Here is a 21,948-nt window from a genome sequence, read left to right as displayed (position 1 = left end):
GGAAAGAGGCGCTGGCTGTCCACTCTATTTATTCCTCTTAATATTTTGTACATCTCTATCATGTCTCCTCTCATCCTCCTCCTCTCCAAAGAGTAAAGCCCTAGCTCCTTTAGTCTCTCCTCATAATCCATACTCTCCAAACCAGGCAGCATCCTGGTAAATCTCCTCTGCACCCTTTCCAACGCTCCCACATCCTTCCTATAATGAGGTGTCGGGGGAACCTCCGCATGGCTGGAGCCATCCTTCAAACCAAGGAAGGTGGCTGGAGCTACAAACGTTTCAACCCCAGCTAACACTGTTAGTGGGGCTGCAGTCCGTCATGCCGGTGGAGGCACAGTTGGTCACAGCAGCTCAACTGATGACCTTCACTCTGTCGTAAGGTCAGAGAGGGGACTGTGTGTTGATGACAGTGTTCCTTTCCACTAATGAAGTAACCTGTACCTGCCTGTCGCAACACCTGGACAACAGTGCGACAAAACTCCGGTCGTCCACTGTCCGACTATTCGGGAATCCTGACGGCTCAGCATCCGGTTCACGAGCTGATATTTCCCCTGGTCCCTTTACGTTTACCAGGCCCATTCCCTGTGCTCCCTTTAAGCTAACTAGGTTCACTGGAAAACTTACTACAATACATCTTAACAAAAAGGGTGAATTAAAGGTGTGTTAGGGTATTAATTCAATAGTCTGGAAAAAGTTCCAGGCTGGCACCGCCGAAGTTCCCACTGTGCAGGATTATTGGAGTTTTACTGTAACACTGACGTCTCCCAAGTACCAAGCAATGGCCATCTCCACTAGAGAGAGTCTAACGTCTTCCCCTTGATGTTCAGATATTACCATCATTGAATCCCCTGTCACCAGCTTCTTGGGAGTCAGAAATGACTGGACTATTGAGTTGAAAGACTGTGCCTTTTAGAATTGATGGCAGGTTGCTCTCCTGAAGCTAACTGCACTTCACAACCTTTCTACCAACTACAAGGCACAGATAAGATGTACGATGGAACACTCTCTAGTTACCTCATTGAGCACAAGTCCAGCAACACTCAAACTCTACCCCATCCAGCTAACAACTATCACATTGTGGCCGCACTGTGTTACCATACATAAGATGCACTGTAATAAAAGGAAGAGGCTGGAAACACTCAGCAGGTCAGGCGGCATGTGCAGAGAGAGAAACAGAGTTAGCACTTTAGGTTGGCATGAATAGAATGTTTTGCCTGCTAGATTCTCAGAAAAGTCTGAGTCATAGAATAATACAGCACAGAAACGGGCCCTTCGGCCCACCACGTCTATGCTAGTCATCAGGTACCTACATCTACTAATCCCACTTACTAGAACTTGGTCCGTAGCCTTCTGTGCCTTGGTGATTTTAGGGCTTGTCCAGCTGCCTCTTAAGTGTTGTGAGAGTCTCTGCCTCCATCACCCTCTCAGGCAGTGGGTTCCAGGTTGCAACCACCGTCTGGGTGAAAAACATTCTTCCTCAAATCTCTTCTGAGATAAGATAAGATCTCTTTATTAGTCACATGTACATTGAAACACACAGTGAAATGCATCTTCTGTGTAGAGTGTTCTCGGGGCAGCCCCCAAGTGTCGCCACGCTTCCGGCGCCAACGTAGCACGCCCACAACTTCCTAACCCGTACGTCTTCGGAATGTGGGAGGAAACCGGAGCACCCGGAGGAAACCCACGCAGACACGGGGAGAACGTACAAACTCCTTACAGTCAGCGGTGAGAATTGAACCCGGGTCGCTGGCGCTGTAATAGCGTTACGCTAACCGCTACACTACCGTGCCTGCCTCAAAAATCCTCTTACCCCCTAAACCTGTGCCCTCTGGTCCGAGAGGAGGGGAAACGAATAACTAGGGAAGATCAAAGAAGGTACAGGAAGGTGGAAAGAGAGAAACGTACCACTGAAAACCTGAGTGTGTTCTCCTCTTGAGCATCACTGCCCGCTGCTCACACCCAGTCAAAATCTTCACCCAAAAAAAATCACCCTCCTGTCCCACATCATGTTGCTTATCAGCTCCCTGGCTGAATGTCTGTCCAGCACAGCCCCACGTCCTGATCCCGAGTCGAACTGACCCGGATAAAGGCCCTAGCACAAACAGGACCCGACCCTGGTTGAACACAAATGTTTAGACAGAACCCAGATCTGAACTGATTTGACCGGAATCCAGTGCATGATGTTTGTTAGAGACGCACGAAACGGCAAAAAAACAAACTGCTGGAGGAACCCGGTGGGTCGAGCAGCATCTGTGGAGGTAGAGGGATGGTCGACATTTTGGATCGGGACCCTGCTTCAGGACTGGTGCACTTTGCACCTAGTTGCAAACTTTGCGCAGTTTGCATCTGATTCTTTGCTCTATTGGACCCCTCTCTCTCTCTACCTTGCTGCTCCTGAGAAATCTCTCACCCCCACACCACACGGTCCGTTTCTGATAATTTTACTGAGATTTTAACCCTGGCTTCAGCACTGCCGGGGTTAAAATCTCAGTAGAATTATCCACACACTGTTGCCTTTTGGGATCGGGTGTCTTGAATCTGAAGCCATGCATCCAACCCCTGCAACATCCGTCAGTCACAGTGAACGGTCGGGCCCTGGGGAGTGTTGTAGACCAGAGGGACCTAGGAGTACAAGTACACGGTTCCCTGAAAGTGGCATCGCAGGTAGACAGGGTGGTGAATAAGGCATGTGGCACGCTGGCCTTCATCAGTCAGGGCACTGAGTATAGAAGTTGGGATGTTACGTTGCAGTTGTACAAAACGTTGGCAAAGTCACATTTGGAATATTGTGTTCCGTTTTGGTCATCCTGCTATAGAAAAGATACCATTATGTTGGAAAGAGCACAGAGGAGATATCTGAGGATGTTGCCAGGACTCGAGGGACTCGGTTTCAGAGAGAGGTTGAATAGGTTAGGACTTCATTCAATTGGAGTGTAAGAGAATGATGGGTAACCTCATGAGGGGCACAGCTAGGGCGAATGCACTCGGACTTTTTCCCAGGGTACAGGTTTAAGGTGAGAGGTAGCTGAAGGGCAGCTTTGTCACCCAGAGGGTGGTCAGTAGATGGAACGAGCTGCCAGAGGAAGTGGTTGAGGCAGGTACATTAACAGAATTTAAAAGGTACTTGGACAGGTACATAATAGGAAAGGTTTAGAGGGATGACCCGGATAAAGGCCCTAGCACAAACAGGACTCGACCCTGGTTGAACACAAATGTTTAGACAGAACCCAGATCTGAACTGATTTGACCGGAATCCAGTGCATAATGTTTGTTAGAGATGCACAAAACGGCAAAAAAAACAAACTGCTGGAGGAACCCGGTGGGTCGAGCAGCATCTGTGGAGGTAGAGGGATGGTCGACATTTTGGATCGGGACCCTGCTTCAGGACTGGTGCACTTTGCACCTAGTTTAGAGCAAAACATGGGCAAATGGGACTGGCTTAGATGGGAATCTTGGTTGGCGTGGACCAGGTGGGCTGAAGAGCCTGTTTCCGTGCTGTATGACTGTATGACATGGGGCTGTTTCTGAAGGTTCATCCCAGGACTGGTCACCCCTTTTCATCCCTCCCCCTTCCCCCCAGTGTTTGATTAATTAAATGATGAAATAAAATGAAGAAATGTATCTCCTTCTAACACCTCTGTGGTTTTCCCAGCATCGTAGAGTCAGTCGTACAGCGCGTCAATAGGCCCTTCACCCATTGGGTCTGTGCTATCCATCTACACAAATCCCATTTTATTCTCCCCACATTCTACCACTGACCTACACACTAATGTGCAGCAGCCAATTAACCTGCCAACCTGCAGGTCTTCGGGTTGTCGGAGGAAACCGGAGCACCCGGAGGTAACCCACACGGTCGCAAGCTCCACACAGACAGCGGCCGAGGTCAGATTTGAACCCGGGTCGCTGGAGCTGTGAGGGAGCAGCTCTACTGGCTGTGCCGCTGTGCCACCCTGTATCCTGGAAATGCTCGGGACCATTCGCCAGGCATTGTAATAGAAGCACTGGCTTTTCAAAAAAAATGATCTGACACCACAAATCAGGCAGTCAGAACAGGAGAAACTGGGATCCAGTCAATGGATTGGGTCGCAGGTGAGGGGGTTGGGTTCAATGGGTTGGGTTACAGCATGGGTTGTGATCAATGGGTTGGGTTGGGTACAGTGGATTGGGTTCAGTGCGTTGGGTTGGGTTCAATGGGTTGGGTTACAGGGTGGTTTGGGTTTGTTGGGTTGAGTTCAATGGGTTGGGTTACAGGGTGGGTTGTGTTTAATGGGTTGGGTTACCGGGTAGGTTGGGTTCAATGGGTGGGTTGAATGGATTGGGTTACAGGGTGGGTTGGGTTGAATGGATTGGGTTACAGGGTAGGTTGGGTTGAATGAATTGGGTTACAGGGTGGGTTGGGTTGAATGAATTGGGTTACAGAGGGGGGTTGGGTTCAATGGCTTGGGTTGAATGGATTGGGTTACAGGGTGGGTTGGGTTGAATGGATTGGGTTACAGGGTAGGTTGGGTTGAATGAATTGGGTTACAGGGTGGGTTGGGTTGAATGGGTTGGTTTGCAGAGTGGGTTGGGTTCAATGGGTTGGATTGAATGGATTGGGTTACAGGGTAGGTTGGGTTGAATGGATTGGGTTACAGGGTGGGTTGGGTTGAATGGATTGGGTTACAGAGTGGGTTGGATTGAATGGATTGGGTTACAGGGTAGGTTGGGTTGAATGGATTGGGTTACAGGGTGGGTTGGGTTGAATGGATTGGGTTACAGAGTGGGTTGGGTTGAATGGATTGGGTTACAGGGTAGGTTGGGTTGAATGGATTGGGTTACAGGGTGGGTTGGTTTCAGTGAATTGGAGTTACAAAGGTTTAACTTTTATGTAAGACCTTCTATAACTTCAGTATATCCCATAGTACTTTCCATCCGTTAAATAATGTGACTGTCAATTTATACACAAGAAAATCACACAACAGCAAAGTAATACTAACCATATGCTCCCTTTCAGAGATGAGGGATGTACATTAGCCTGGGCACCACTGACATCTCCCTTACGCTGCGAGAGGGTGGGGGTAGGGTTCCTGACTTTAACCTCTCATCCACAGGATTTGGTTGGCGGGTGTGTCGGCAATGTTAGAATAGTGGGCTTGGTTTGATTTCCGATGCTTGTAACCCAATTTCCACACCACCACTGCGATTTCTCAGAGTTTTGCCTCTCTTCCCTCAGATTTAAGTCTCCTCGGGGCACTGGTGACTGCTGACTCACTCTGTATCCATCTGGAGGAGCTTCACAATAAGCTGCAGTACAGACAACGGGTCAAGTACATGGTAAATGGTGCTTCACGTTGCAATAGCACGTACCCCTGCCGAGGCTCCCGTGAGTGCTTTCGTTCCAAAATTCTCTGGCTGGAAAAGTGGCAAATTCTGGGATTCTGGCTGCTTTCCCCCCGACCCACTTCCTACCTGTTTTCCCTCAAATGAAGTCACTGATCGCTGCCACGCTAGAGATCTGTGGTTGGCAGTGACTGTTGGTCTACCAACCCGAGGAGCCAGCCAATGTGGGTAAGCTGTTTGACCGTGGCATCTTCATAACTAGCCTTGTTCTTCAACTTGGTTACAGCTGTGAATTGAGGAAATGAAGTGGCATCACTCATTATGAAGTGTTGGGGACACGGTTCCCCAGTGAGGTACCTAATCCGAGTTTGTGTTGGAAGTGGGAGTTTTTCCATCATCCACTCCTACCTCTTCCCATTTTGAGTGGAAGTTCAAAACTCTCCCTGTCCATTTTTGCTCCATGTGTTTCCTGCAAACTGTGTCATTGGTTTTTGGGATAGTCCTTGAGGATTTAGACCCATGTGATAAGGAGATGCAATCGGAGGGCAGCCACCGAGAACGTGAGCAGTGCGCTTTCGCTGATTGTGAAGGGGCATTGGGTGGATCTTGCACTGAGGGTTGCGATGGGGGGGGAGGCAACAGCATGTTTTAACGTTACGCTGTTATGTGGGGTTAATGGTTGGTTTTATTTCATTTGCAGAAAGATTACCTTCCAATTAGCTACTCCGTTCAAGTTCACTACGAAGATATTTATCGAACGATAAATGTTACTCGAATGGTAGGTTCAAATGCAGAAAGTTCAACCTTTCTTTCTTGCTTATCCTAAATTGTCTCTGGATCATGAATCTTCGGGCTGTGAACCTGTTGCTGGTTCAGAATCCTCGTCCTGATGTCTCTGTACCTGTGCCATTGGGTTCCAGAAGGACGGGCAAGTGGTGTGGGGGAGACTTCTTTCCTCTCTCTCCTGCTCCCACCCCCTCCCAACCACCTCCGAACCCGTGTTGCCGAGTTTTTATTTTAGTAAGTAGCATGCCAGATTTTTTTCCAAAGAACTCCGCTTTCCTTACCAGAAGCCATTTCACACTGCCGCAGTTGTGTGATTGTGTGTAGGAGGAGGAGTTGACTCACTGGATGTAGAACGGCTTGCTTTTGTAGAGTGTGTGCCCATAACAACCGCAGGTCATTGTCTGAGTGCTCCGTGGCCAACGGGATACCTTTAGAATATGGTCCCTACTGTAACTGTGGAAAAAACAGCAGCCAATTTGCTTACAGATACGTCTAATTGTAAAAAGATATAACATACAGGAGGGAGTATTTGGTAGGTTCTGCTATTCTGTAGATTGCCTGCCCCTGTTTAAGTTGGAAGCTGGCCAGTTGCTTAAGTTACATTCCTTATACATTTTCCTCTTTATCTTCCATTTGCCACCTACATTACCTATTTTGGACCAGAGTTAATCTCTTACGTAAAATTACACGCCTGATGCATTTCCATCTTTATAGATTTTGATCATCCATGCCGGCCAAAATGCATATCTATGCCAATCCCATTTGCCTGCATTTGACCCATATCCTTCCAAACTTGTCCTATCCATGTACCTCTCCAAATGTCTCTTAAACATTGTAATTGTACCCACCTCCACCACTTCCTCTGACAGCTCGTTCCATAGACCTGCCACCCTCTGTTTGGAGAAGCTTGCCCCTCAGACCCCCTTTAAATTTCTCCCCTCTCACCTTAAACCTATGCCCTCTAGTTTTAGATACTCCCATCATGGGAAAAAAGACTATCTACCTTATCTGTGTTCTTCATAATTTCCCATCTTTATCTTGCTTTTACTTCCTGCCCTACCCAGATTGAACCCAAGCTTGCAGTTACGGTTGAGCATCGACCCAGTTTCTCTTTGATGTTGTCGGACCTACTCCCATGGACACCTCCCAGCCTGCACGTGCGGGCATCTCCCAGTCTTCACCCAGCTAATAGGATTCACCTGCTGCTTGTTCCAGATTCATCACAGCCTATTTAACTCCAGTTCTCATCCACGGTCCTTGTCCACTCATCGAACCAGCCGGGCCCAACCAGTTGCCCCTAGCTTTACTCGCCCTACCTAAGGTCACCTTGTTGCCTGCACTGTTTAGTTTCTGTTCTCTCCTGTTTTGGGGCCCCTCATGCCTTGTTATTTTGCGGTCCATTATGGAAGTCGCCACTCACTGCTGAATCGTCCCCACTGCTCTGCTTTTGGGTCAAGCCTCCTCCACGGCCCTGAGAGGATGAGTGAACCCACGATTGACCCCAGCAGAGTACGCTCACCTGAAGGAAGATGTCCGCTGACACGAGCACGCAACCCAGAGGCATCAGGAAACCACTGACCGATTTGTCCGCCACTCTCATCCGACCCTCTGCCTCGGCGCAGGGTCTCCGCGCCAGTCAACCTCGCCCCCCTGGGCCCCGGATTCCCGTGCCCGAACCCTTCGACGGATCTCCAACCCTCCTGTCCCGGTGCGCCTTCCATTTCGAGCTCCAGCCGTCTCTGTGTTCTACGGACTGGGCCAAGATCGTCTTTCTCATCTCTCTCTCTTGACTGGGCAAGAGCTGACCTAGGCCGTCACTAACTGGGACAAGAAGGCTACCGTCTGCAACAGATGTGAGGATTTCACCTCATATTTGAGATGCACCGGGTTTTCAACCATCCGGGGTGTGGAAGGGGAGCAGCGGATCTGTTACTTCGCCTGCGTCAAGGCTCGCACTCTGTGCTGAATTCAGGACCCTCGCGGCGGGAATGCAGATGCGCTTCTGGTCCTCTCTCGGAGCGCTTGAAAGATGAGCTGCCCACCCGGGAGATGCCCACCGACTTCGAAAGCCTCATCACTCTGGCTCTCCGTATTGACGAGCACCTCCATACCCCATGCCGTTAGGGAGAGCTCCCCTAACCCCTCTTGAGCACGAGAGTTGGCGGAGCAATGACTTGTGCGCCTGCTGCAGAGCAGCCGACTACCAGCGCGCCAAATGCCCACTGTGTCCGGGAAGTGGCACCCCCAGGTAGGGACGAGGGCGTTCTATCTGGTACGGTCTCCCCAGATCCTCATCCCAGTACAAGAGATCGTCTCGCTCTCTCTGTTCTCCTTCACACTCTGTCTGCTCCACACACGCAGGAGGCTGTGGTGGATTCCGGCGCAGCGGACAACTTACTGGATCGGACCCTGGTACGTGCAGCTTGGACTCCCTGCTGAACCTGTCTCTCACCCCTTCAACATCACGGCTGTTGACAGATGTCCCTTGGGAGCCGGGGATAGTCAGAGAGTGCACGTGAGCATTGGGGAGCACCGCAAGTCCATCTAATTCCTCCCGATCGACTTGCCCGACACTCCTCTCCTCCTGGGTTACTCCTGGCTCTCCCCTCACCACCCTCACTTCACCTGGGCCCCTGGTACACTGCCGAGTTGGGGACCCACCTGCCGGACCACCTCAGTCGACTTCACCCTGTAAATCCGCGGAGACGGAGGAAACCCTCGACCTCGCCGAACTCCCACAGGAATATCACGACTCAGCCATCGCATTCAGTAAAAGGGAAGCTGCCTCAGAGACCACACGACTGCGCAATCGGCCTCCTCCTGGGCACCGCCCCTCCCCGAGGCCGTCTGTTCTCCCTCTCTCCTCCTGAGACCCAAGCCATGAGTGACCACATCGCCGAAGCACTCCAGCGCGGCTTCATCCGCCCACGCCAGTCCCCAGCTGGTGCAGGGTTCTTCTTTGTCAAACAGAAAGCCGGCGGCCTTCGTCCCTGCATTGACTACTGTGGACTCAACAAATGACCATTAAGAACCGCTACCCTCTCCCCTCGATGGATTAGTGCATTTGAAACTCTCTGCGGGGCCCAGATCTTCACCATACTGGATCTACAGAGTGCGTACAACCTGATCCGAATCCGCTAGGGGGGTTGAGTGGAGGATGGCGTTCCTAACCCCCAACTGAGCCACTACAAATACTTGGTGATGCCTTTCGGACCCTGAGGATTGCACCCACCTTCCACGTGTCCTCCCTCCAGCCCGCTGTCCAGGGACCACTCGACCCACCTGAGCCTGCTCATCTGACATCTGGGCTGGTGGAAGGTGATCCGGTGGATTCGCTTCATCGTGGACGGGGTGCACCGTACCTGGTCGACTGGTCTTGGGTGTTGTCCAGCTACATCTTGAGTTCGAACAGACCCATCCGGATCATCCTGGGCTGCTGGGGGGGGGGCGGGGGTGTGGGGGGTCCTGTCGGGCCTACTCCCATGGACACCTCCCAGCCTGCATCTCCCAGTCTCCACCCAGCTAATAGGATTCACCTGCCGCTCATTCAAGACTCATCACCTGCAGCCTATTTAACCCCAGTTCTCATCCACAGTCCTTGTTCACTCATCCGGGTCCAACCAGTTGCCCCTAGCTTTACTCCCCCTGCCTAAGGTCACCTTGTTGCCTGCACTGTTTAGTTTCTGTCCTCTCCGGTTTTGGGGCCCCTCGTGCCTTGTTATTTTGTGGTCTATTATTGAAGTCGTCACTCACTGCTGAATCGTCCCCGCTGCTCTGCTTTTGGGTCAGGCCTCCTCTACGGCCCTGACAGATGTTAAGGAAACACTTCTGGAGGTTTTACCGATCCATTGTCATCCTTCCTGCTTGCAAAATCAGTCAATGCAGATCTGGAAAGCCCTTAAAAACAAAAATACTACCAGGACAGTTGGCATTGTTAGTGAGATCTTCCCAGAACTCTAATCTCCAGAGAGACGATGTTATCTGCATATTTGCAGCAATTCCAGTTTTAAGAATGCAGACAGGTTGCCATTATCAGATGGAATTTCTACTTCAGCTTTGCCCGTAATCAGTTTAATAGAAACTGAACGTACTCAACGATAACTAACTGTTAGTGGAAGGAACGTCAACATTGATCTGCTCCTTCAGCCCAATCTCCCGTTTCTCAGGAAATTTCTCAGTGCAAAAGCAGACCGATCTTTGAAAGAGATATTCGTAGAACAGGAACAGGTTCTTCAGCCCACGATGTCTTCGACGGCCAAGGTGCCAATCTGAAATACCTTCATTTGCTTGCATGTGGTCCATATCTTTCTATTCCTGGCCTGTTCATATTGGTATTGGTTTATTATTGTCACTTGTACCGAGGTGCAGTGAAAAACTTGTCTTGCATACCGATCGTACAGGTCAATTCATTACACAGTGCAGTTACATTGAGTTAGTACAGAGTGCATTGATGTAGTACAGGTAAGAACAATAACAGTACAGAGTAAAGTGTCACAGCTACAGAGAAAGTGCAGTGCAACAAGGTAAATCGTGAGGTCAGAGTCCATCTCATCGTATAAGGGAACCGTTCAATAGTCTTATCACAGTAGTGTAGAAGCTGTCCTTGAGCCTGGTGGTACGTGCCCTCAGGCTCCTGTATCTTCTACCCAATGGAAGAGGAGAGAAGAGAGAATGACCAGGGTGGGTGGGGTCTTTGATTATGCTGGCTGCTACACCAAGGCAGCAAGAGGTACTGTATATGTATGTCTAAATGCTCTCGTTTCTGTTACTGCCAGTGTTTTCCAGGCACCCACCACTCTTCTTTTAAAAAAACCCACCGTGCCTCGCAAATCTTTAAACTTTCCCCTTTGCACCTTGAACCTATGCCCTCTAGCACTTGACATTTCCACCCTGGGTGAAAAACTCTGACCATCTACCCTGTTGTAATTTTATTTATTTCTATTAGTTTGCTCCTTGGCCTCCAACGCTCCAGAGAAAGCAATCCAAGTTTGTCCAACCTTTCACAGAGCGAATACTCTCTAATCGAGGCTGCACCTTCTTGAAAGCCTCCACATCCTACCCGTAATGGGGCGACCAGAACTGCACACAGTACTTCAAATGCAGCCTAACCAAAGCCTTATGTAGTTGCAACGTGACTTCCCGGTTTTTATACTCCGTGCCCTGACTGATGAAGACAAGCATGCCCTACGTCTTCTTTACCACGCGATCCACTCACGTTGCCTTGTGGTCCAACAAATATCCGTCTCAGTTTTCAATGTCAAAAGCAAAACCAGAACATGCTGGGAATTGCTCAGCAGGCCAGTCAGGGTCTATGATGAGAAGAGTGGAACCAAGGTTTTTGGGTCGAAGCCCTTCGTCCTATGACCTGAAATGTTGGTTCTGTCTCTCTTTCCGTGGATACTGCCTGACCCTGCTGAGAGTTTCCAGCATCTTCTGTTTTTGTTTTGGATTTGCAGCATCTGCGGTGTTTTTGACCTCTGTTTTCAGTATCACAGTTGCAACTGCCTGAGCCACTGGAGTTACCAACTCTAGGGGTGTGAAGAGCTGATTGCAAAGGTGGGGCGATGTGTCTGCCCTGGACCAGGCCAGTCTTTGACCTGGTGGGGCATCTTGGAACCCTGGCAAAATTGGTGTTTCTGGCCACCATGGTTAAGAACTCTCCCATGGTCGGAGTCATCCCTTGCACAACGGAAGATGGTTGTGGTTGTTGAAGATCAGTCATCCAAGCCCCAGGACCTCACTGCAGTTGTTAGGATCATACAGGACAGAAACAGGCCATTCGGCCCATCTTGTCCATCCCAACCATGTTGCCTATCTATTTGCCAGGATTAGGCCTACATCCCTCTCCTCCTTTCCTATGCACATTTCCAAATACCACTGAAATATTGTTATTGTACCCGCCTCTACCACCTCCTCTGGCAGCTCGTTCCATATACCCACCACCGTGTGTGGGGAAAATCTTACCCCTCAGGTCTCCCTTAAGTTTCTCCCCTCTCACCTTAAATCTATGGCCTCTAGTTCGAGACACCAGGAAAAAAAAAGATTCTGACCACCTACCCTATCTCTGCCCCTCACAATGTTATAAACCTCTGTAAGGTCACCCCTCAGCCTCCTGCAGTCCAGTGAGAACAAACCCGGCCTGTCCAATCTCTCCTTATAACTACTGCCCTCCATTCCGGGCAACACCCTGGCGAATCTCTTCTGCACCCTCTCCATTGCTACCACATCCTTTCCGCGGCGCAGCGACCAGAACTGTACACAATACTCCAAGTGCGGTCTAACCAATGTTTTGTACAGCTGCAACCTGACGTCCCAACTCTTACACTCAACGCCTCGGCCTATGTAGACGAGCTTACCAAATGCCTACTTCTCGTCCCTTGGGGCAGTGACCTGGGCCCAACCAACTTCAGCTGCCTCATCAATGACCCTTCTTCCATCATAAGGTCACAAGTTCATGGATGATTGCACAATGTTCGATTCCAATTGCAACCCTTCAACAAATGAAGTAGCATACAGCAAGAATTTAGACATGGGCTGATAAGTAGCAAGTAACATTACCGTTGTCTACTTCCGCTGCTCAACATGCTGGAGGTCACCATTGACTAGTACCTTAACTGAACCAACCACATTAATAATGGGGGTGGTTGTGTATCCAATGGTGAGTGACCGACTCCTCAGAGCCCTTCCACCATCTACAGGGCACAAGTCAGGAGTGTGACGGAATATCCTCCACTTGCTTGGATGAGTGTGGCTTCAATGACACTCAAGAAGTTCAACACTATCCAGGACAGGGCAGCCCACTTGATTGACGCCCTGTCCGCCACCTTAAACAACGATTCCCTTCACCATTGTGGCTGCAGTGTGTACCATCGCAAAATGCACTGCATTACTCACCCAGGCCGCTTCAACAACACCTCCCAAACCCACAACCTCCAGCTCAGAATGGAGAAGAGCAGGAGGTGAGGGGCACATCACCACCTGCTGGTTTCCCTGCAAGTCACCCTCCTGACTTGGGAATCCATTGCCATTGCTTCATTGTCACTGGGTCCAAATCCCAAAACTCCCTCCCCAACAGCACTGAAGGAACAACTTCAGTGGGGGAACTGCAGTGGTTCAAGAAGGCGGCTCATCACCATCTTTTTCAAGGGCAGTTAGGGATGGGCAATAAGGCAGGCATGGTAGCGTAGCAGTTAGCGTAACGCTATTACAGCGCCAGCGACCCGGGTTCAATTCCCGCCGCTGTCTGTAAGGAGTTTGTACGTTCTCCCTGTGTCTGCGTGGGTTTCCTCCGGGTGCTCCGGTTTCCTCCCACATTCCAAAGATGTACGGGTTAGGAAGTTGTGGGCATGCTATGTTGGTGCCGGAAGCGTGGTGACACTTGCGGGCTGCCCTCAGAACACTCTACGCAAAAGATGCATTTCACTGTGTGTTTCAATGTACATGTGACTAATAAAGAAATCTTATCTTACATGCTGCCTAGATCCTGAAACAGAAGTGAAAAAAATCTTTGATCTGAAGTAATCAGGTTGCATGGGGTCCAGGGAGAGATGGCTGACTGGATTCATAATTGGCTCAGTGGTAGGAAGCAGAGAGTGATGGTTGAAGGTCGTTTCTCAGACTGGAGACCTGCGACTAGTGGTGTGCCTCAGGGGTCGGTGCTGGGATCTTTGTTGTTCGTTACCCACATAAACCATTTGGATATGAACGTACAAGGCATGGTTAGTAAGTTTGTGGATGATACTAAAATAGGTGGTACCGCAGACAGTGAAGAGGTTATCAAAAATTACAGGGGGATCTTGATCAGCTAGGCCGAAGATTGGCAAATGGCTTTCAGTTCGGATAAGTGCGAAGTGTTGCATTTTGGGAAGTCAAACCAGGGTAGGAATTATACAGTGAATGGTCGGGCCCTGGAGTGTTGTGGAACAGAGGGACCTAGGAGTACAAGCACATAGTTTGCTGAAAGCAGTGTCACAGGTAGACACTCTAACTCTCCCGAAAGCTAATACTCTGTAATCCAGGCAGCATCCTGGTGAACCTCTTCTACACTCTCTCCAAAACCCCCACATCCTTCCTGTAATAGGATAAATAGGGAATCATAAACTAGAGGGCATAGGTTTAAGGTGAAAGGGGAAAGATTTAGATAAGATATCTTTATTAGTCACACGTACATCAAAACACACAGTGAAATGCATCTTTACATTGAATGTTCTGGGGCAGCCCGCAAGTGTCGCCACAGTTCTGGCGCCAACACTGCATGCCCACAGCTTCCTATCCTGTATGTCTTTGGAAACCGGAGCACCCGGAGGAAACCCACGCAGACACACGGGGAGAACGTACAAACTGCTTACAGACAGCGGTGGGAATTGTACCCGGGTCGTTGGTGCTGTAATAGCGTCACACTAACCGCTACACTACCGTGGACCTGAGGAGCAAATCCTTCACACAGAGGGTGGTGGGTATGTGGAACGAGCTGCCAGTGGAAGTAGTTGAGGCAGGTACAGTAACAACATTAAAAAGACAGTAGAATAGGTACATGGATAGGAAACATTTCGAGGGATCTGGGCCAAACACAGGTAAATGCAACTAGCTTGGATAGGCACCTTGGTCGGCATGGATGAGTTGGGCCGAAGGGCCTGTTTATATTACTCTACGACTCTAATCCTAAAAGAGATGATCAGGTGACATTTGAGTAAATTATGATTGTCCACTGTTTGCAAATGATAGTGAGCTTAGTATCTCAGTACCACCCAGTCTTGATTATAGTAGTTTACTGCTGATTGTATGTTGAGATAATTAATAGAATTTATAAATTTCAAAATCAAGCGAAGAGGTTTAATGCTGAACAGCGTGGGAGTATACTTTGCAATCAATATGGGAAAACTATCACAATGGAAAACATCAACTAAATCATTGACTTAACAAAACCATAATGGATAAAGAGTAGATTTTGATTAAGATTTCTGTGAAATTCAACACAGCAAGTTTTGTAAAACAAATCAAAACAAACGACATTATTTTCATCGCCTGTCATGATTCATCACTGCGGTCCAGATCCCACAGATCTGTGGCTCTAACAATGTTGTCCTGTCTACAATACAAACCCATTACAACAGGCTGATATCTCGCCGTCTTTCCCTTTGTCCCCCTCTAGAATTTGTTCTTTATTTCTCCGCACTCTCTACAGCAGCAGCATCCTTGCGACCAGCTTTGGAGCAGGGCTTTGCAGAGGGGAGGACTTGAATGAAAGGGAAGTAAAAATTGAATTGGGAAAATGAGGTTGAAAATTAAAGTTGTTTTCAAAATCCAGAACCATAAACCTGGTCTTGTTAAAGGATTGATTATGAATGTTGCAGTAACAAACACTCTGGACAGTGGTGCAGCTGGTAGAGCTGCTGCCTCCAGAGACCCGGGTTCAATCCTGACCTAGGATGCTGTCTGTGTGGAGTTTGCACGTTCCCCCTGTGATTGGGTGGGCTTCCTCCCACATCCCAAAGACGGGCGGGTCGGTGGGTTAATTGGCCGCTGTAAGTTGCCCCCAGTGTGTAGGTGAGGGGTAGAATCTGGGGAGAGTTGATGGGAGTGTGGGGAGAATAAAACGGGATTAGCGTGGGATTAGTGCAAATGGGTGGTTGATGGTCGGCACGGACTTGGTGGCTCAAAGGGCCTGTTTCCCTGCTGTGCGTCTCCAAAAGAAAACACGGTGCACTTGCCCAGTCTGGCCTCGAAGTGACTCCAGTCCCACAAAATGAGGTTTGGTTGCAAGCTCGGAAGGGGAGCCCTATCTCCGCTAATGCACACCATTGCCCGGGAGATGGTCACCCATTTCTGCGGTCTCCTGACCCAAGCAGGAGGGTTGGGAACTCATCACCAAAATCCTAAACCTGGGACTCAACACCTCCCTTTGCAACTGGATCCTCGACTTCCTGACCAACAGCCCGCAATCAGTAAGGATAGGCAGCAATACCTGCAGCACGATTATTCTCAACATTGGTGCCCCACAAGGCTGCGTCCTCAGCCCCCTACTCTACTCCCTATACACTCATGACTGTGTGGCCAGGTTCTGCTCTAACTCCATCTACAAGTTTGCAGATGACACAACCGTCGTGGGCCGTATCTCAGATACCGATAAGTCAGAGGGAGATAGTGAGCCTAGTGACATGGTGTCATGACAACAACCTTTCCCTCAATGTCAGCAAAACAAAAATGATCTGGTCATTGACTTCAGGAAGGGGGGGCGGTGCACATGCTCCTGTTTACATCAATGGTGCTGAGGCCAAGAGGGTTGAGAGCTTCAAGTTCATTGGAGTGAACATCACCAACAGCCTGTCCTGGTCTAACCACGTTGATGCCATGGCCATGAAAGCTCACCAGTGCCTCTACTTCCGCAGGAGGCTAAAAAATTTTGGCATGTCCCCATCGACCCCACCAATTTTTACTGATGCACCATAGAAAGCATCCTATCTGGATTCATCATGGCTTGATATGGCAGCTGCTCTGCCCATGACCGCAAGAAACCGCAGAGAGTTGTGGACACAGCCTTACACGTCACGGAAACCAGCCTCCCCTCCGTGGACTCTGTCTATACTTCTCGCTGCCTCAGTAAAGCAGCCGACATAATCAAAGACCCCACCCACTCCAGACATTCTCTCTTCTCCCCTCTCCCATCGGGCAGGAGATACAAAGTATGTACCACTAGGCTCAAGAACAGCTTCCATCCCTCTGTTATAAGACTGTTGAACAGTTCCCTAGTATGATAAGATGGACTCTCGACCTCACATTCTACCTTGTGACCTTGCACCTTACTGTCTACCTGCAATGCAGTTTCTCTGTAGCTGTGACTCTGCATTCTGTTACTGTCTTACCCTGTACTACCTTGATGCACATTGTTCTGTATGGGCAGTATGCAAAACAAAGGTTTTCACTGTACCTCAGTACATGTGACAATAATAAACCAATGTACACCACCAGCACATTTTATTTTAAGTAACTTCTCCTTGGCTCCCTCTGATGACTTTGTTATATTGGAGAGTGGTGTGGGTATTCAGAAATCTTACCACGTCGAGCCTCTGAAGCACCAGGGAATGAGCCTGAGGGGAAAGAATTTAAATACTTGATACCCAAGAATGTAATTTATAGAGAGTCCAAGCAGCCTGGGGTTGGAAAGAGATTATGTCCTCGAGAGGCTAGTAAAACCACACACAGCTCGATGTAACGTGGCAGGCTGCTGTTGTTCAGAAAGAAATGTTTCCAAATGAAGTATGAATTCTGAAGTGTAAATCAGTTGCCAGTTTCCTCTGCTTTTGGCGAATTAATAATCATCCCAATAGCTCCACTGAAAACTCTCACCGGATGAAAGCCTGCTGAGGCATGACTCTCTCCTGCACCCATCTTGCAGCGCAGAACCCGGGAGGGAAGAACCAGTGGCTGGGAGTGAGCTCGGTTATAGTGTAGCTGGACACACAACGCTCCCAGCCAAACAGCCCAGGGTGCAGGAGAGAGTGTTGCACCTTTCATCCTTTGAGCATTTGTAGTGAAATTATTTGAAATTAGATTAATTCCCTGATAACGCAGGAAATTGGCAATTGATTTAAACTTCAGAATTTCCAACTGTCATCATTTTGGATCAGTTGTTCTGCTTCTATTAGTATAGTCTGACCTGCTGGGTATATCCCACAGCCCTGCTATTAACAACACATTGCAGAAAGAAGTATTATGTGTTTTTACCTGCTGCATTAACTCATTTGGTCTCACCCTAGTAGAGATATTCCCTTCATTTTACCAATCGTTCTCTGCCACTGAAAACTAAATTGTTTTCCCAGTTCTGGCCTCTATCAATTCCTCTGACAGCTCATTCCATATATCCACCAGTCTCTGTGTGACTTGCCCCTCAGATTGTCCTGAAATCTTTCTCCTCGCACCATAAACCTGTGCCCTCTAGTTTTAGACTGTATGTTCCTCCTAATTCCTCATTGTGTTTCCAGCATTTTCTGGTTTCATTTCAAGCATCCGGAGAACCCTGAGAAAGCAGCCAAAGATTGAAGTTGTTTCCAAATGCCAGAATTATAAATCTATTCCTGTTCAGAATGTGGCCGAGGCAGCCGGTTATTGCTACCGATCTGCTTCGAGGAGGAAACCCTGTGCCTGTTCCCGGTCCGGGGCTCCATGTGACTCCAGTCCCGCACTCGGGATTTCCCCTCAAGTGTGGGACGTCAGCCTGCTCTGGTGGTTGCAGGTTCCAGTTTGAGAAGGTGACCCAATGACCACTGGGCAGTCAGTGGGTGCTGCCATACCAACAGTGCTCACCTCCTGAGAGTGAATCAACTGAATAAAAACTCCAAGGGTTATTGACAATCTGAAGAGAGTCTGGTGATTTTAGGATGGGTGTAGGTAGGTTGTAATCCAATTTACAGACACCCGGCTAACCCTGTATTTCATCTTCACAATCTGCATTGCTGGATACTGTTTATAACTCTGGAGGGCAACAATAGATCATATTTCCCATATTTCCATGCACCATTCGGCCCATGTAGTTATGGAACATTACAGCACAGTACAGGCCCTTCGGCCCACGATGTTGTGCTGACATTTCATCCTGCTCTAAGATCTATCTAACCCTTCCCTCCCACATAGCCCTCCATTTCTCTATCATTTATATGTCTATCTAAGAGTCTCATAAATGTCCCTAATGTATCTGCCCCCACAACCTCTGCCGGCAGTGCGTTCGACGCACCCACCGCTCTCTGTGTAAAAGATTTACCTATGACATCCCCTTATATCTTCCTCCAATCACCTTAAAATTATGCCCCCTCATGTTAGCCATTTTCGCCCTGGGAAAAAGTCTCTGACTGTCCACTCGATCTGTGCCTCTTGTCTTGTACACCTCTATCAATCCACCTCTCATCCTCCTTCTCTCCAAAGAGAAAAGCCCGAGCTCGCTCAACCTATCCTCATAAGACATGCTCTCCAATCCAGGCAGCAACCTGGTAAATCTCCTCTGCACCCTCTCTAAAGCTTCCACATCCTTCCTGTAATGAGGCGACCAGAACTGAACACGATACTCCAAGTGTGGTCTAACCAGAGTTCTGTAGAGCTGCAACATTACCTCGTGGCTCTTTAACTCAATACCCCGACTAATGAAGGCCAACACACCATACGCCTTCTTAACAAGAAGTTGTTGATGCTCGCTCTGGGAGCAAGCCCATTCCCTCACTTATTTCCCTGTAACCTATTCTTTCTCACATACCCACTGACTCCCCTGGATTTTCCAACCACACACCTACATGAGGGGCAATTTACGGTGGACAGTTAACCAGCCCGCATGTCCTTGGGATGTGGGAGAAAACCCAGGCGGTCACAGGGAGAACGTGCAAACTCCACACTCAGACAGCGCTGGAGGATGGGATTGAACCTGTCGCTGGAGATGTGAGGCAGCGGCTGTGTTAGCCACTGTGCTGCCCACTAGTCTTTAGCAGGTTGGTGGAGTTGATCTCCATAGCAGGTCCTGTCCTTTAACCTGGGCCCTGTGACTAAAACCGGCAGAATAATCCAGCTGAGGGTGTGGGGTGTCTTGTCTCTGGGAAGGGAGATTTCCACTCTACAATTTCAGCTACCTCGACTTGACTACCTGTGAAAAGCTGGTGCCCAAAACACTGCCAGCATGGGACAGACAGGAGGAAGAGAGGGAGCTTTGAACGTCAAGCTACCCCCCTTAACATTGACTGCCTGTATCTCGCCCTTTCTTCCATCTCCTGGCTCGTATGATCGTTGCATGTGCTCTTTGATCCCCTGTGGCTAGGAGTTTCAGGTCTGTCCTTATCCTGTTAATGACACTAATCCATTGCAATCAAAACAAGAGAATTAGTCATGGCAGAAGTGGATGTTTATAAGAAAGTTTTTGTGCCACTAATTTATTGCACACATGGACATGTTAATGAGGTCAGTGAATTGGATCAATAAGTGGGCCTCCTTTAAACTGTAAGTCGTGTGTGCTGGCTGTGGTACAGTTGAACTTAGCCTGTGGCTCCCTCTACTGATCGGTGCTGTTTAACCCTGTTCGTGAGCCCCGCACTGGTTAATCAAGTCAGAGGTAAGAGTGGACTCACGTGGTCACAGGGAGAACGTGCAAACTCCACACAGGCAGCACCCGAGGTCAGGATTGAACCACACTTTGACTTAACCTTTGGTCATCTGCCCTGTAATGTGGCTTGGCGTTTAATTTTGATTGCTAGCCTTGCAGTGAAATGTCTTTTCATAGAACATAGAACAGCACATGGTGCACATCCCTCTATTCCCTGCCTGTTCATGTGTCTGCCCAAAGGTGTTACGTTGCAGTTGTACGAGACATTGGTAAGACTCCTTGCTTGGCCTCGCCCCCTGGACTTGTATCGTTGAAGCGAGTGGCCTTTATGAGTGAGGAGTGATCACCGTTCAAAACCTACCCTTCAGCCTCATTTTCTAAAAACGGGATAACGATCTCTTCAAAGGTGTAATTTAAACCATCCAAGGGAACATTCTATGAGGGAGAAAGTGAGGGACTGAAAGTATAAGGATGTTTTGCTGGGCAACTGAGATAACATGCATCACCTAAAGCTTTGGGCTATAGTAAACTTTTCCAAGATACAAAACATCCCAAGAATTTAAGCCATGGGGTTATAGGCATGTGTGAAATTGTAGGGCGTATCTGCTAGTCTCTGCAGGTCAGTCGAATCTACTTCCCAATAAAATGTCCCTCTTTCTTTTCCAATAGAGAAACAGAGGTTTTACTGAAGTCGATCTGAAGTTGTTATGGATTTACATCAATTCTCAAGTGTTGGAGACAGTCCTTGAAGTTCTTCCAAAAAGACACCCTTCAAGAGCTTATGTGGAGGATATTGCCATGCTGTTTACTTACCTGAGGCTGGGTGTAGAAGAAATGGTAAGTCCTGCTCTGAAGGCAAAAGAGTGACCTGAGACGGATCGAAAGTACGTGTGCAGAAACAGCAGAGGTGTTCTTTCACTCCTGGTGTCCCAGTGTAAGCTGGGCTCGTCCAGGGCTCCGGAACTCCTCCTTGCCCTCAACACACGTGCTTGTGGAGCTGCCCTGGTTCCCGATCCACGCACAGCTCAGTTTTGGAATTTCCGGCCTTCCTTCCGAATGCAAGGTTTCACCCCTCCCCATCTCTGTAATCTCCTGCAAGCCTCCGTCCTTCCTCACCTCTGGCCACTCGAGTGGCCCGGATTTTAGCGACTGCATCTTTTTGGTTGGGCCTTAAGCTCTGGAACCACCCCGCCACCCCCCCCCCCCAAACTATACCATATCCATCTCTAAGACCCATAATTTCTTTGTCATATGGTCATAGAAGCAAGCTATTCAACACATTGAGTCTGAACTAACCGTCAATCCCACACTCCTTCCATTTTATTCTTCCCACGTTCCCATCAACTTACGTCACAATTTACAGCGGCCAATTAATCTACCAAACCGCACATCTTTGGGATGTGGGAGGAAGCCGGAATGCCCGGGGGAAACCCACGCAGGTCACAGGGAGAACGTGCAAGCTCCACATAGGCAGCGCCCGAGGTCAGGATGGAACCAGCTGCACCACTCTGCAACACTTTGACTTATCTTTTGGTCATCTGTCCCGTAATGTGGCTTGGGGTTTAATTTTGACTGGTAGCCTTGCTGTGAGATGCCTTTTCATAGAACGTAGAACAGTACAGCACAGGAACAGACCCTTCGGCCCACAGTGTGTGTGCTGACCATGATGCCACATCCCCCTGTTTGCTGGCTGCTCATGTGTCTGTCCAAATGCCTCTTAAACATGGGTATCATGTTGCAGTTGTAGGGGACGTTGGTAAGGTCGC

The 21,948-nt window shown here is 49.0% G+C and overlaps 1 protein-coding gene across 1 annotated transcript in view; it reads left to right on the top strand.

The window, feature by feature from the left end:
• Positions 1 to 21,948, top strand: part of il34 (interleukin 34) — an 85,076-nt gene that overhangs the window by 51,654 nt on the left and 11,474 nt on the right. Inside the window, exons 3-5 of the mRNA XM_052028449.1 lie at positions 5,213 to 5,313; positions 6,020 to 6,097; positions 20,852 to 21,019. Coding sequence (XP_051884409.1) covers positions 5,213 to 5,313; positions 6,020 to 6,097; positions 20,852 to 21,019 — 347 coding nt within the window. The remainder of the gene's footprint in view (positions 1 to 5,212; positions 5,314 to 6,019; positions 6,098 to 20,851; positions 21,020 to 21,948) is intronic.

Source organism: Pristis pectinata, chromosome 13, assembly GCF_009764475.1.
Source record: "Pristis pectinata isolate sPriPec2 chromosome 13, sPriPec2.1.pri, whole genome shotgun sequence".
Lineage (NCBI taxonomy): Eukaryota > Metazoa > Chordata > Chondrichthyes > Rhinopristiformes > Pristidae > Pristis > Pristis pectinata.
This window is presented reverse-complemented; position numbering and strand designations above follow the sequence as displayed.